The sequence below is a fragment of the Anopheles ziemanni genome, chromosome 3 (assembly GCF_943734765.1).
Source record: "Anopheles ziemanni chromosome 3, idAnoZiCoDA_A2_x.2, whole genome shotgun sequence".
In the NCBI taxonomy this organism is placed as follows: domain Eukaryota; kingdom Metazoa; phylum Arthropoda; class Insecta; order Diptera; family Culicidae; genus Anopheles; species Anopheles ziemanni.
The window spans coordinates 71,297,985-71,314,765 of record NC_080706.1 but is presented as its reverse complement, the minus strand read 5'-3'; the positions used below and the strand labels follow the sequence as shown (position 1 = coordinate 71,314,765).

The 16,781-nt window shown below is 42.6% G+C and overlaps 1 protein-coding gene and 1 long non-coding RNA gene across 2 annotated transcripts in view; both read right to left on the bottom strand.

Annotated features, from left to right (window-relative positions):
- On the bottom strand, window positions 1-402 carry LOC131288946 (uncharacterized). The gene is made up of 3 exons (XR_009189268.1): window positions 265-402; window positions 134-202; window positions 1-69 (listed from the first exon to the last, which is right to left on the bottom strand). It is a non-coding gene; the product is annotated as an uncharacterized LOC131288946 (long non-coding RNA).
- Window positions 403-2,899: 2,497 nt separating this feature from the next.
- The window catches only part of LOC131287620 (uncharacterized), a 57,592-nt gene continuing 43,710 nt past the window's right edge, over window positions 2,900-16,781 (bottom strand). The window contains exons 5-6 of the mRNA XM_058316683.1: window positions 4,126-5,324; window positions 2,900-3,263 (exon numbers count right to left, since the gene is read on the bottom strand). Coding sequence (XP_058172666.1) covers window positions 2,900-3,263; window positions 4,126-5,324 — 1,563 coding nt within the window. The remainder of the gene's footprint in view (window positions 3,264-4,125; window positions 5,325-16,781) is intronic.

Sequence of the window (16,781 nt, the reverse complement as noted above, 5' to 3'; positions counted from 1 at the left end):
CAGATTTTATGTTCTTCAACACCTTGGCGGGAGTAGATGCCAGCACTACGGTTTGCCTTGGTCTGGTAGCTGCTGGGAGGCAATAAGTTAAATCAAGAGACACATCCGAATATCAATTTCAGACTAAACTTACCGGTGCTAGCAGTACCGGATGTTGAAGTAAAAGATGTGGTTGAATTTGTAACTTGCGGTTTACTGGGGCCTGTGAAGGAACTGAAATGCTTAGAAAAGGACTAAAGTGAAACTAGAAAATATTGTTTTTACCGGCCGTAATGTTATCCAAATCTCCTTGCACCTCATAATCGTCAACCTCGAGAAAAAACGTTTCATCTGTTTCTTCCAACGGGCTTTTACCAGTACTACCAGAAGGAAACAGGACAATCTGCTTCGACGCAGATGGCACTGAGATTAAACAAACACGTTATTATTATTGCGGGATACTTTACACTAAAATTAAATGGATCAAATAATATGAATATTTGTATCCGTGAACGTACACTGCGGATCAGAAGTGGTGATTACTTTCACGATGCTCTCGGGATGATCGGATTTGGTCAGCAAACGCGCGGCACGTCGATAAAGAACTCCTGATTTACGCAAGGACTGCAGTTCACGATTTTTACCGCACAATTGGTTGACCATCGATAGGTATTGTTGGTTGTTGTTAGTCATGGTGTCGTCATTCGTTTCGATAGCACAGTTTTGTTCTTTAAAATGAAGAAAATTTATCAAACTTCTACTCCTTTGGACTGTTGATCAACAAACAAGCTTGTACTGAAGCTGTCAAGTAACTAGTGTTGGCAGAATCGGGATCTGGAATCGTCGAAGAATCGCTCCCTAGACGGACTCAATCATTCGATTTGATCCGATGCAATCCGATTTCTATTTGAAGCAAATTTGTTCGGCTATCATGGTCGTATTGTCTCGTTTCTGCCTTTAATGGAGTAGGATTCGCATTCGCAAATTGGGATCTCAGACATGAAATCGATTTGTAAGATTTGGAGTACCACAAGGATTCGATTTTCACCACAATCAAAGTAAGCATTACCCAAGGCTACAACTGGGAGGTCATGTCAGAAGCGCTTTAATCCGCCATCTTCATATTTTCTTGATTCAAAAATTCCGTTGTTGTACACATGATTGTACAGATAATTGTTTTAAAGATTCTAAAGCAATTTCCCATTTAAGTTACGCCTTTTATACTTCATATCACACCAGCTGACAATATTTGATCCCAGATCATAAATCTAGTAGATTGAAGATCGTTTTAATATACCATGAAGTATGAAACTTTTTCAATTTTGTTTTAGTGTACCGTACATTATGTATCGATGATTTTACCTTTCAGTTCGTTCTCCTGCTAAGCATGTACTTTTAATTATTCATTACCATTCAGCCACTCTTTGCTGGTCGGACCACATTCTTTCGCAAATAAATTATTCGGAAGTTTTTTTCTTGAAGTGTGATTTAATTTATTTTTCACATTTTACATTGGTTTATTTGTTCGCATTTTTAATCCGTTTGCTCTTGTTACTCTACTTACTTTCTGCATCGCACATTCAGCTTGTTGGCAGTTGTGCATCATTAAATGTTGTGCTTATCCAAGATGTACGATTTGTGTTTAAAAAAAATGATAAACCGGGGAGCAAATGAACTTAGTATTTTAATCATAAAATGCAATAAAGAATTCAATAGATCAGTTCACGACTAAATCATATCACATACATCATGGTGCAATGCATGCACGCAGAGATTCTGTGGTGTACACACTAAATTAAGGGATTGTTCACTGGAACGGTCAGAGAAACAATTTCTCGTTGTGTTTACTATCTAGACAATCTTTAACATTTAGTTCCTGGTTAGTTGCAGATTGTATTAGTCACTCTCCGTGGTGTCTTGTTAGTGTTCTTTCATGCTGTTTGATTGTTCAATTGTATATTGAAGTGTTTTTCTCTTGTTTTGTATGTTTGGCTGCAACAGAGCAAATAAAATTTGTTCGCTTCGATGCTGCAAATTTGATCGTTCATTGATTTGTATGCTGCTCGTTTGTGCACAAGTTAATGTTTGATAATACCATTTACTTTTCGTACCCTTGCCGCAGCATGTCGTTATCGTTCCCGAGTTCCTTACACTTTTTAAGCCAACAGTTTATTTTAAATAAATTATTTTATTTTTCCCTCTCGTTTATGTACAACAAATACCTACACGGGTAAGGGAGAGTGAGGGAGTATTCCTACTCCATTGAGTGAATGATTTCATTGAACCCTCTATTTTCCTCTCCCTCACCGATTCCGCTTTTTGTAAACATGATTTTACGTATGTACTGTATCACCTAGCATATTACTTCATATCGCTTTCGCCGGCTGTATTTCGTTTACTTTAACCATTTAAGTTGTTAGGCTCGCGTAAGATGGATTGCACGTAGTAAAAGGAAGAAAAATGTTTGCATTTCGTAGACGTAACTAAAAGCGGTATTTACAACATGCTGCTATCTCTCTGGAATAAGCATCCAAACTAAATCATAACTATTTTTCGAGGCCTGTTCAATGGAAACTAGGAGAGTGTGGATGAAAATAAAAATTTACGTTCATCGAAAAACTAAATTTACTAGGCGCAGTTCGCACGAAGATTTCCGTTGTTTGTTGTATTCACTTTCGTTGAAGCTTTTGCCATCTTCCTGCCAAACGGAGCTACCGTTCCCTCTTTGGTAATTTAATACATCCTAAATAATGATCGATAGTTTCGATTCGTTGTACTTGTTGTTCTCTCCTGGTTGTGGCCGTCGATAGTACGAGTCTTTTCGTTTGGTTTCTCATGCTCCGCCAGTGGTTCCCATGGTCGTCCGTTGCGCCGCATTAACCGGTTGTCGGGAGTGTGAAACGAGCACTTATAAATTCTGTCAAAAGGTGCTGACGTTGGGACTGCTGCTGGCGCCCTTCACGGAGATGGCCGACCCGTTGCTGCTGTTCGCTTCGGCCCGTTGCCGGTCGATTTCGAGCAGGGTGGCCGACGAGAGCGTTCCGTCGAGCGGCGTGGATGCGGACTGCTGTGGCAGCGGGGGAGGTGTTCGTTGTTGCTGCGTGTGCAATGGGTGGTGCGGCGCGACCGAACACGCCCCGTCGTACGGGGAGCCAAGGGAGGTGTCGAACGCCGGGTGACTCTGCAGACCGGCCAGCGAGCGCACTTGCAGCAGAAGACCGCTGTTCAGCAGCCGAGCTTGATGCTCTTGAGCCTTTGCTCGAAGGCAAGCGATAGAATTGTTTCTAATTGTAGGGATATAAAAAACGTGAAATCTATATTAGTCATTGCCATGTTTTCCATGAAATGTATGGAAAAAAGAACTAGTTAAGGAAATCTAAACCGAATTTGAGCAGTCACATAAAGCCTCTTCTCGATCCCTCATTTCAAATATCCACATTCTGTTCTCACAGTGAATGTACAGTTAGGGAACCTTGCCATGAACTTTAACCAGTTGTTTTTAATGCGTATCAAGCACAGTCGTACCTGTCTTATGAAAAGTCGTAGAATTTTAGACGTAGCCTGCTTCAGATAATTATAAACAAGGTGTGCGTAATGAAAAATGTCCTGGTTAACATACAATCGTTCATCTGCTTAAAGTATTATAAATTTGAAAACGTATCGGAAGAAAAAAGTACAATTTAAATGTTTTTCAGTTAGTTTAGGAATAAACAAAAATCATTTAAAGAAAGCTGATTTTAATGTTCAGATGAATTTGCTGCGAACAGCTTTGAACTTGAGTATAGAGTTTGTCTTTTACATTTTCAATATCTAGTGTGAGTAGATTGTTTTAGGGTTGAGAATCTCTGGCCTAGCTTATGGAAGTACCTAGCATTTGTGCTTAGCATATCCTTGACTCTCACTTTACATTTACTTGTAGCTAAAATGACTTTAATTTAAGACAAATCGTTTTTCAAACACATATTTATATTGTTGATTGTTCTCTTTTGGTGTGCTATTCTTTTTAGTTAACGTATTTGGATCTCGGAAAACTTTTCCTTAGTCTATTCCTTATCGTCTGAGAAGAGGCGTGACGAGTGTTTTTCAGAGAGATTTAAGAACAGAGAGTATTTGGAAGGAAATGGTATTAAAGAAATGTAAAATCACCGTATGAACGCGACCGGGTCCTTGTAGTCAACCCACCTAAACGCTTCGTGGTCGTTTTCGGGGTGATAGTTGTTGTTGGTGCTGCCGGCGTGGGGGCTCGTGTTGAGCAGGAAGTCCGTCGCACTGCCACCGCCACCACCCCCAGCTCCGCCGCCCCCTCCTGAGCCTCCTCCACCGTCGGGATGTCCCGGGGGTATGCCGCCCCCGTGATGCCCACCGTGCCCGGCGTGTCCGTGGCCAACCGGTGAATGGTGCGCCCCGGCACTCCCCACGCCCACCGTGGGTGACCGGGACTGCAGTTTGAGGCCGGCTCCGGTGCTCGCCGCCGTCGACGGCTGCTGGCCCGCGCCCGGCGGGTGCCCCAGCAGTGGGTGGGTGGCGAGCGAGGAGGGATGGTGCGGGTGCGCCGGAACCGGATGGGACGGGGGTGGAGGCGGCGGTGTCACGGACGGTGAGTGGCGCCCAGCCGAGGGGGACGAAAGGCCATAGCGTGACAGTTTCGCCATCGATCGCGAACCGCCGGAACCGCCGGAAGAGTGCTTGCCGTTCAGCGCAGACGATGACCCCGTGCAGCCTCCTCCACCTCCTCCATCTCCCGCTCCTCCTCCTCCCCCGCCAGCGAGGCGTGCGGGGTCGCCGTTGCTGTGCGACCCGTCGGACGATGACGCGAGCGGGGGCGATTTGAGGGGCGACGAGCCAAGGGTGCAGTGGAGGGCGGCCGCCGAGCCGCCGCTCGTTTCGCTCGACTCCGTGCGTGTCTCTTCACGGTCACTGTTATCTTCGGAGTTTTTGAGCGTTTCGGCCGCCTCGAGCGACTTCTTGTGCATGCCTGAAGACGAAACGGATACGGACAAGTTAATGTCAGTGTGGTGGTGGTGGCCACTGTAGTGCGCCGGCGCCGGTCGGTGGTGGTGGTGATGGTGGTGGTGGCCACCCCCTGCTTCTTCCTCATCCTCCCCCTCCCGGCCGCCTCCAGGCTCCGCCTCGCTACGGGTCGCCGACTCGATCGACGGCCGATGCATACCTAGCAGCCAGGGCGCGACGGTTTCGTTCTCTTTCGCCGACTTGAGGATCGTTTCCGGCAGGGGCAGCGAGTGCCGCACCATCGCCCCGTACAGCCCGTACTCCGCCATGATCGTGCTGCGGCCCCAGCACTTTTCAGTCTTGCGCCACTTCGCCCGCCGGTTCTGGAACCAAACCTGAGTGGGAGAGAAACGAGGGGGGCAAGAAAAAAAAGAGAGAAAAAGAGAGAAAAGACAAAGAGAGAGAGAGAGGAAGAGAGAGAGTAGGAAAACGAAAACAAAATGGAAGAAAAAGGAATTGAAACGATTCATTAGTAAATGTTCTAGAAGTCTTGAACTATAAACATTCAACGAGCTTATTGCAAAAGTGGAATGAGTTTATAATTTAAAATGTTCCAATTTACTTTAGTTATTACGAATCGAAAAAAAATCATCAACTTATTTGATGTTGTGAGACACTTCGTGGCCGCCAAACTGATATAATTTGGAATTATGAGTGTTCTTTTTCTTGTGGAGACTTTTCCTGGCTGAATAATTTAAGAACTTAGAATAGGCAGGCTTAGATAGGCAATGTTATACAGAAGTGTCGGTTGAGGGCAGTCTCTTAAAAAACGATTCAAAGCTTCGGTGAAACATGTTTTCGAAAATTGCAACATCGTTTCCGTCACGCATATTGTAACTTATTTGAAGCTAGATGGCAACAACTAATAAAAATCACATGTACTTTAGGCCTCTTTGAAGAATGTTACAATAAAATAAAAAATAAAATAAAATAAAATAAAAAAATAAAATAAAGAGAAATGATGGAGACCCAAAATTCCCAAAGAAAGATGGCGTATGAATATCAAAATAGCACGAAATGCTTTCCTCTTTGCTTTAATGCTTTAATTTCATAATACAGTACGATACGGGCATACCTAGGCCATAGTTAATTTTGACTAAAGATGGCCGGAGACGTTCAACCGGTTAAACATCACCAATATAACCCTCCGATTATCTCTCAATCGAAAAAAAACATTGACAAATCCTTAACGCAGGATCTATTCCAACAACAACAAACAGCTGAAACGAATTGGCGGATGGTTGTGAAGTAACAACTCTAAACCTTGAGAGTAGAGTAGAGTAGAGTAACAACTCTAAACCAAGCGAACATAAATAGTTTTACCGGGTATGGCTAAAGTTCGATTCAATCTTTCCAGTAAGACCGTCTGACTGACCGTCGGAATTTTTTTTTTAAAGTATGGAACTGATGTAAATTTACAAAAATCATTTTTTCATTCAATTATCTCGCGTACTTTTTTTCCTATTTTCCTGCATTTTTCCAAGGAAATGTTAACGAAATGTGCATCATTAAAAAAATTAATTTAAAAATTAATGTTTAGTGCTTGGAATATTTTTATGTTACATCGACTGCAATATTGACGTATGTATCCGTGATGTTCGTTAAAATTTTTAAAAATTCACCTCGTTCGCAAATAGTCAAACACAGATAGAATTAAATTCTAACTGAAACCTAACAAAACCAGAAATTCCACAAATAAAAGCACTAAAGTGAATTATCTAATGAACGGAAATTTAAAGTGGAATATAAAAATTTCCCAATAGACTTTTACGAATGAAACACGCCCTCCAGCAGCTCGGTTTTCGAGGAGAACAGAAAACGCTAGTGTCTCCTTTTCGACAAAAGAATTACGTCCAATGCTTCACCGCCCCAGAGAAGCACTGTTTTTGACGGGTTGGCCGTCCTTTTGACCGCAACCAGGCAATCGCTTGATCCGGAAGCGTACAGAACGTACGACCGCAACGCCCCTTGCCGATAGATTATCATTATTTTATTAATATCGACATGTTATTACTGTTATTGGCGAGTTATTCAGTGACTCGCGGGGGGCGCCCTGTTCGGGTGGCCTATTGATTCACTTAACGTTCTTACGGCACAAACTTGAACGTCTCGAAGGAAAGTAACCGGTGACAGCCGGAAACCGAAAGGAGCGACAAGGGGCTCACTTTCTCGAAGGATTTTCCCGGAAGATGAATTGATTCAATTGGGCGTAGGATTTAGATGAATGGGCCACGTAGGCCAGGGCAGGGTGGATGGCTGAGGAAAACAGTGGAAGCGGATGAAATTCAATTAACTTATCCTGCCGTTTGTGGCACATTATCTGCTGAGCTGGTACGTAAGCTGCACCAGAATGAGTGCGGTATGTTTGGGGTTAGATTTAATCTCTTTTTGTCTAATGTTTGCGAGTTGTCCTTTTTAGAAGTACTGGGTGTCGTTGTTGATAATTTATAATATAAAGAAATAAACAGAAAGTATTTTTTTAAATGTTTTTATAAACATTTAATACGTATTTACTACGCACTGACAAGAAACGAATAAAGAATAATTTTCGTAAAAAAATAAAAGTAAACATGAAAACAAAACATACAAACTGATTTTAAAAGTAAATTGAAAATAAAACAATCATGTTTGTAGTTGTTTTTTTTTCAATTTGCATAAATTTCACACCTTTCCACCGCGTTCCAAGCCAACACGTGGTAATCGAAAATGTCGCCACCACAAAGCGCGTGTACTAATTCACCATGAATATTGATCAACTCCTTGGAGGAATAATGTTTGCCGGGTTTTGCGGGCACATTTGGTATTTGTTTTCCACGGCTTCCATTTCGAGCGGTGGGCTTTCCAAAGCAATCCCGAGCAAATTAATTCCATCCCATTCCCTTAGAGAATACAGCTACGTTCCAGCCAGGATGGGGTTTTAAGTCGATGTTTTTCACGGTAAATGTTACACAACAACCTGTCAACTATTTTCCTGTCCTACTGCGGGGGTACGTTTCCCGGTTTTATTTCAACTTTTTTGCAGTTTACCCTAGCGCAACCGATTTCGTAACCCCAAGGGATTATCTTTGCCCTGCGAAGGTCGTGGAAGGGGCTTAGAGCGGGATGATAAAAGTGATTATTATTATTATTCATTGGCAAACTAACACCCGAATTCATTGACTGGCCACTTTCAACTCCGCTCTCAAATAGATCTTCTCAACTTCAGTTCCCTTTTATTCTTAGGGTGCCGGTGAAGGGGTTTGAGCCCCTCGTCCCTGGGACGGGAAAACATCTTGATCATATGTTATCTATTTGGTGCGGTGCGTGCCTAATCGGTCACTTTGCCATACGTGCTCCCTACAGCCTTACCCACCGTGGTCTTGTTTAGAGTTGTGGACCCGAAGCCAATCGAACCTCGCAGGAAATACTTTCTCCGACACGACCGGAGAAAAAAAAGGGGTGGAATTCACCCTCGATAGCCCGCTATCCCGTAAGGCGAAATTGCAATTTTCGACCGGCTGTACCGAATGTTGCCGAGTCGGTTGAATGGAGAGTGGATTAAAAACGATTTTCGCGGTAGCGTTGATAAAGGTCCTTCGCTTCCCGGGTTTCCACTCGGGAGCAATCATTTAGCGAGCAGGAACCACCCGCGAAAGTAACTGTTGTCTCTCGAGGGAATTGCGATACACTGTGGACGCTAGAAAATGTAAGGGTTTTGAGAGTTTGTTACGATACGACAGAATTTAATCTGCTTTATCAATTTTATAATTATCGCGTTAAGTGGTTCGAGATTGAAATCGAAACATGAAAAGATTAAAAGAAACAGGACCCGAATGGCTTTTGTTTGAGGATTTTATGCTCGTTCGATCGTAAAGTGTGTGTGATCCAATTTATGTCCTTTTCTCTTCATTGTGTACTTTCAACTCAAGACTATTGCAAAATTTTGATTGAAAAGATTTGAATAAAGAAATAATCTGTATTGCTTGTGACTAGACGAAACTAGAACATTTATTGCAAATAGAAGAATAACAAATGAACATATTATAGTTTATTCCTGAGTAGTCCAAAATTCAAATATTTTAATAACCTCTTCAATTGCGTGTTTTATTAAGTTTATTGTTCAAAAATTATGTTTCACTTAATGTGTATAATGAAATAGATAATTGAAATAATTTATAAAACAACTACTCAGTAGTTTATTTTAAATTTTAATATTAAAAGCAGAGGTAAAAAAGATAATTTACATATGACATAGAAAAACTTGAATTATAAACAAGGAAAACAAAAGAGAATCCGTTGAAGGTCGAATAGTGACTGAAAATACTAAAATCCAGAAACAAGGCATTAAACATTGTTGTCAGTGAATCAACTTATTTGGGATATTTCATAGCAGTTCATTGTACATCAACCGATGGTGTACTGGCAAATAATTCAATTTAAACGGCTTTAAACTGATAAATTAAATTTAAACCTTGGCTTAGAAGACAATCGGCGTCCCCGACGACGGCCGCCACGAGCCAGAGCGATAGTTTAATTTGGCGATCTAATCTAATGATAATAAGTAAGTCGAGACGAGTGTTATAAATAACTAATGAATGTTTATAGCGACCATAAATGGCTAAAAGCATCACCATTATTGATGACAGCGCAACGATGATGTTTGCGAGCGAACGCACTCTGCCTGAAAGATGCTGGAACGCTGCCGCGTGACCCTTCCTTTTCTTCGAGTGAGCTGGGAAACGCCGAACGTTGGATGGAAAACCCGGGGAAGGGTGGTGGAAAATAGTTGACTGAAATTATAATCGAATTATATCCTTCCCTACCGGGCACGTCCCGGCGCAATGTACCGTAGCAGGGCGGCACGGCGCGCATTACAAGCAAAAACACATAATAAGATAATTTAATTTAGTGGCACGCAAACATTTTAATCTTTTCCACTCTGCCTCACCCACGGCGCCCACCTCGGGGCTCGGTTGCACTTGGTGGAAAATCTGTGAAATGGCCCCGTCCCACCCGACCCCGGCTTGGAAAAACCAAGTGGCGTCACTGAGTCACTTCTGACCCGGCCCGACTTCGGTTCCGTTTCCGGCGGCATGCGATGGCCAAACGGCGATGGCTGCGCACAGACAACAGACGCAGCGGCACAAATTGCCAAATTAGAATGCACAAAGGAATAAACATAAACGAGAATTAACGACGGAGACAATGGTGACGAAAATGCTCGCATCTTCTTCCATCGCTTTCGCCATCGTCGGAGCGAGAATACAGCAACGGGATGGGCGGAATTCAATAAGCTACAAATTCCTGCCATGATTACGCATAAATTATGCGTCGGCGGGTTAAAGAAGTCACTTTCGGTCAACCGATATCCCCGGTTTCCTGGCTTCAGAACGCCCATAGGTCAAAAGGATTAGATGTAGTGCATTTAAGAGAGCAAAACAAAAAAGGAAACAAGAGGAAGGAAGCGAAAGAACGGTCGCCGGGAGCATCCTGGCGGTTAATAAAAGGTCGTAAATAAAGCGAACGTCAAAATACTTCAGTGAGTTTATTAGAACAGGCAATTAATTCGGCACCGCATAACTTTTAACCGTTCCATTTCGAATACTTTTTACGGAAACCCGGACGAAAAGGGAGCAAAGGGGCGAATCAGTAAGAATATTCCAAAAATGTGACACTTGGTGTTGGGAATTAAATTGCCTTCTTCCTTTTTTCCGGGTCGTTCGGTGTGAAGGTTAATGAGCGTAGTAGAATATGGACTCATCGTAAGTCCTATTTTACTATTTTGGATAAAGATCGATAGAATATTTCTGTTGTTTTTCCATTTACATTTATTTAGGAAGGCTGTTTTTAGTCCATTTATTTATGATATTTATTTGAACTCAAGAAAACTTTACGTTAATGTATTTTCATATTCTTACTAGTTTTTAGTGTTTCTTCTGTTTGAGAATCTATTATGTTTTACTTTTTTCTATTCGTTTTACAAGTTCACATCAGTACACTATATTATTGTAGTTTAAAAGCAACATTCATCATATTTTCCCCAATTTTTGATTTGCCAAACGTCATGTTTTGTTTTATGTAAAAGTGCCTCATACAAAAAAGATAGTTGGATTATTTTTTTGATTTCATAATACCTTCTACATTACATCGTTGAAACGCTTTACTGGGCGTTAAAACCTGAGTTTCCGATATTGTGAAAATTGAACTATATGATTGAGTGGATAATCAGATACTCTGGTGCTCTTGGTCTGGAGTAGAACTCACATAACGAGATGGAACCGGCGCACCAGTATGAATATCCCGATCCCCACAAAATGGGCGATTAAAACCTTCTTTGTTTGATATTTTTCGCAATAGTAGATAACCATTCATTGAAGAAAATATGCTGATCACCAACACCTATCAAGTGTAGGCAGTCTAATAACATGGACTGTAGCCTGCAGTCCACCCTTAAAACTGCATTCGCAGCACCGAAACACTGTTGCATTGTATTCACTGGCAGGTTGTTAAAGGTTCCACGCCGTTCCACGTTTCTCCCCCTTCCCTCTCTTCATCTCCTCGAGTTGTGCACGGGATGGAAAATGGACATATCATTGTACACCTACACCATCAACGTGCCCTTCCCTTCTTCCTCTCTGCCTTTAACGCTATCGTGGGTTTTCCCTCGGCACGGGACACAGAAACATCGAAACCATCGGGGCATGAGAACTGAAAGTCAGACAATTAGTCAACTCCACAGACGAATCTGGAGCCCCATAATTAAGCGCCTTACGAGGCTTTACACGAGTGTGTGCATGTGTGTGTGTGTGTATGTATGAGCGTAAGACTTGCTCACCCAATCCGTATCAGACCTTCGTCGAGTCATCATCCCGCAGCTTGCCTTCGGCCTCTTCAGCTCATCGTGCTGGAAATTACACTTCTTTTGCTTCCATAACAAAGAGCCTCGTCCGCAAGGTTGATTGCCAGTGGTGGGGCATGCACACACACACACACACACAGGTTCATCAACAGGGTCGTCGCATCCAGGGCGATCATCCCGGGCACATAACCTCAAAGACGGTTCGTAGGCAAAGAAGGAGTTGGTCGGGACAGAAGGATTCTTTCACTGATCCCGCAAAAAGATGTTATTATCCACTTATTGATTTGTCCGGCACACACTCTCACACCCTCTACCACACTCCTTTCTTCTTCTTCTCCTCCATTTCGTGTCCTATCTTTTTCCTTCTCCCGATCCACACCCTCCTGACGTCCGATGAGAGTGATTTTCCGAGCACTTGTATATCTCCTCCGTCGTGCCCTTTGTTCAACCATAGTTTGCGTTAATTTAAATCCACCCAAACGGTTGCCGAACGGTACTTTCCCATTGTTCCCTGCCACCTTCTCGCCACCGGGTGGCTCGGGGCGGATTATGAGGATCACCCTGTCCGCGCGGCCACACACGTAAGCCGTTCATCATCATCCGGCCGGCCGGCCGCGCGCCTTGTAATCGGAGTAACAAATTAAATTTATAACAGATTATTTTTTCATTTGCGACCGGGCCAACAAATGAGGAGCGTCGCCCTCCCTTCGGCCATCATCCTCAACTGCAGCCCGAAAACCGGTGGAAAACTGCTGACGGAAGCTGGGGATCGTGGTGTAAAAGTGTAATCTATTTCCATCCCCAGTTTCGACCAAAACCGGGTGGGAGAGGTGTTTCGGAAATGTCAATAAACGTGCTCGAACGAAAAAGAATACCCAAGGCAAAATCTGTCCCATTTTCATTAGTGTGACACTCGAAGGGGAGCGCGTGGTGGGTGGCGAGGAGTGGGAAGCAAAACGAAAAAGAAGTGGGCACATCAATATTCCTTAATAACACCACAAAAACGGCGAAATAATTGGCCAACGCTGTCGACACGTGACTCGCGCCGAGCCGAAGTTTTCGTGGGGAAAAACGGTTCTTTCGGTGGCCATTTTCTTGTCCACCTGCTGTGACACGTGTGTGTGTGTGTGTGTGTGTGTGTGTACCGCGCCCTCGGTGGGAGGCATGTCACGAGCATGACTTTCTGCGCCGTTCATCAGCGATCCGAAGCGAAATAATCTGCTACAAAGTGGCATTGAATGGCAACTGCTAAAGAGTTTGTGAAAAAAAGAACGAAAATCTTTACCTCACCTCACCATTTACCTCGGCCGCACCTTTTGTATGTCGCGGGGATGTGGTTGATATGAAAATTACTAGCTTGCAAGTTCACCCAACACTGCCATTGACTTTCGCAAGTGCGTGGCGTCCTCAATCAATTTGTTCGTTTTGTTAAATTTATCAATGAATATTCAAACGAAGCCGGTGGATAAATAAGTGATTCATCTTTCATCAACTTTTAGCTGCAAACATTCTTTTTTTAGTCTTTGAGACATATCAAAAGGTTGGAGTGTGATTGATGTTGATAATTGTGTTTTTAAATGGTTATTTGTTAACTCTAACAGCCACTTTTATTATTATGGATGATTAAATCTTGGTATTTGGCAGATGGAAATATAAAAGGGCAAGTCAATTTAGAAAGTTGATAGATAACGTTCTGTTAACATTAAATAAATTTTAAAAATTTCTTTTGGTGTTGAAAGTAAAAAAGTAAAGTTAATACATGAAAAACAATATATTTTTTATATAATTTTTAGTAATTGTATCATATGATTGGTGAAGCAAGTAAACAATTTTAAAATCAACTTATATAAATCGTGTTTTCTGCCATATTCTATGGCATATAAATCCTCTAAATCCACAAATTTACCATTGTTTACTACCGATCTTTACTGAAGGTGTTAGGTCCACTCCAGAAGTATTAATGCTTGACAAAACCCACAGATGAGAAGCCGCCGTTACCAGCGCGATCCACTGGTTCGAAAAGTTAAGTAAACAAGCAAACGGCCGACGAAGACAAACAGGACACCATGCTGCGTCGCACACCGCCGGTAAGGGTGTAATTTTTTAGTCCTAAGTGGCGTGCGTCCGGTTTTTCCCGGACGAAACGAAACGAAAAACACAATATCCTGCGGACGCATCCCTACCGAAAAGGGAGCTGTGTGTGGTTATACTCTGTAGCAATTGGTTATTATGACCGTTCGGCGCGGGTTTTTCTTATGCTTCTCCTTTCCGCCCATCAGGGAGACCCTAATTTTTCGATTTTGTTACACCGTTACCATGGGGCAGAGGCGAGCAGCGGGAAAAGCAGCTGCGCCGTACGCTCGGCACGCTCCGGAAAGGATTGTGGGTTACGGAATGCTACCGGCGAAGTGTTAACGAACCGCGCAGGATCAGGTTTTTCCGGCGGCGAACGCGACACCCGCTACGGGTCGGCAAACGGTCTGTGGGAAAGGCATAGCCGAAAATTCCCTCGAGAAAAAAAAGTGTTCCTACGTAAATATTAGGACACCAGTGTTTCCGATGAACATGAAAGATTTGGAGGGATCAATATTAATTTTTATCTTAACTATTGTTTTATAATAAAACACTTTAACGTTTATGTTTGTGATAATTAGTACAAATTCTATCGTTGACTATAATGGCTATCGTTTTTGGCAGCTAAAATCGTTGCTTTCGTAAAGTTCATAAACACATTTTATCAAAAATGAAAAAAAAATAATATTATCATAAAAAAATTACCAAAAACAGCTGGTCACTAAAAATAAATATATAATGAATCATAAAGGCTGAAGTAATACCAAGTCTTGATTGTTTATAAAGCTTCGTCTCATCCCGGTTTTCAAAACTCGTTAGCTTCATAAAATGTATGAAGCAGTTTTTTTCAAAAATGAGTATTTTTATTAAAAAAAATACTAAAAACAGCGAGTCTATGAGTTCTAAAATATTGTTTTATCAAAAATAAACACATAATGAAACATAAAGGCTGCAGTAATCTCAAATCTTTTAAAATCGTTGGTTTCGTAAATTGAATAAATAATAAATTGTATAATATGAAAAAACTGATGTTTTTATAAAAGAAAAATAAATTATTAAGGATAGAAGGAAAACATGGAAAAGTTCAAAAGACCATCATCAGGTTTAAAAAATCTTTTCAAGGTGTAATTGTGTATAACATTTGTGTACAACAACATGATTGTAAATAACAAAACGCCAAATGCTTTCAACCACCTTTCTCCTTTAGCCACTACGAGACAATTTCGTTAACTTTTGCGATTTTTTCAATACGATACCTTCCCTTTTCAGGTGCGGTCTATTCGGTTGAACTTCGTTGGCGTGCGATTGCCAACAACTTAAACTACAATAGTGAGTGCAAAACCAATATACTGAAAAAAAGGGCGGAAAAGGAGAAAAGAGCAACTGCGGGAAAGCTATTTGCATCTCGGGCAACCTTTTCCCATCGCCCAGCGCCATCGTGACGATGATTGCAAATCAATCAATTGAATGCGGGAAATTTTCTCACCATTTTCCCGGGTGGATCGGGTCGGTGGCGAAAAAATGCTTTCACCTTTCCCGACAGATGCACATTGTCACGTACGCGAGCTGGAAAAAAGGGCAACCCAGAGAAAGAGTAAACCCGGAACGAAGCCATTCCTTGGAGGAAACTATCGGTTCAACGGGATGTAAATATTTTTCCCATTTCCCATTCGCAAACGGTGCACGATTGCGGCTTTGCCTTTGCCCAACGGACTTCGGTATGGATCCCAGGATGACGCATTTCGTAAACGATACATGGTTGGAAAGCGGTTCCCATCTTCTGATGGATTCTGGCTTGGGTTTAATCTTCTTTTGGTAACTGATTCTTGCTTCCTTCCTTTGCACTCAAAATCATCCCGTCAAAGGAACGAGTCTATTAGGCTCAGATGCTACCGTAAATATTCACGCTAGTCCATCAAAACTAGCTGTGAGTGAGGGCGAAATAAAAGAACGAAACATGACGCCTCAAGGATTCCACCGAAGCCTATCACACGATCATCACGAAAATGATTACAGGGGCACGATCGCGCACTCGCGCAGGAGGATGAGTATTGTGCGCTGTTTCGGCCATTTATTGCCTAAACTATGCGTGGGACAGTAGGGGTTAATTACGTCCCTCGTCCCCTTCCCAGGGTTCTCAAAGCCAACCACAAAAAAGCAAGCTGCCGACGCCATCGGTCTTGGCTGGGAAACGCGATCGCACGGCCTTCTCCACCGCGTTCCGCGTGTCAAATGATTGTTTGGATTCTTTCTGATCCATCGGTGAGGTTTATTATTTTTTCGACTTATCCTTCCATCCATCGGTCATCCATAGCCTGAACGAGCCATCGGCCGCTTCGGTCAGCGGGCTAGTTTTCAGGCTTTCAGGCAGTTCAATATCACCAATTTGGGAAACCGACAATTGATTATTATATCAACGCCCTCCCTTCCCGGTTACGATACAACTTTAGCTTCCAACGGAGTTGTCTGTTTACTTAACTCAAGGTTCCTTTCGAGCGGGTGGCTTGATCCGCGGTCACACAGCGAAACAGATACGGAGGCCTGGACCGCTCGCCAGGGCGCAGGGCTGGGGCAGGAGTGGCCTGAAGCATCTCCGAACGATCTTCGGTGCCTTAGGTGCGTCTTTTTAATAATTCGCCGGCGGTTTGTGCTTCCACCATAATCCCTCGAAAGCTCACACGGTACTCGAAATGCTTCTCCAACTGAGCGGACAAAGTAAGCAAGAGTAAGACAGGGAAGGAACGAACGAACACGACTGAAGAGCAAACCGTCATTTTGATGAAGAAAAAAAGATGCTACAAAAACCACACCAAAGTCACGCTAAAGAGCACCTCATTGTTATTGTAATAAATTGAGAAATAGAATTAAAGAACGGGAAAAG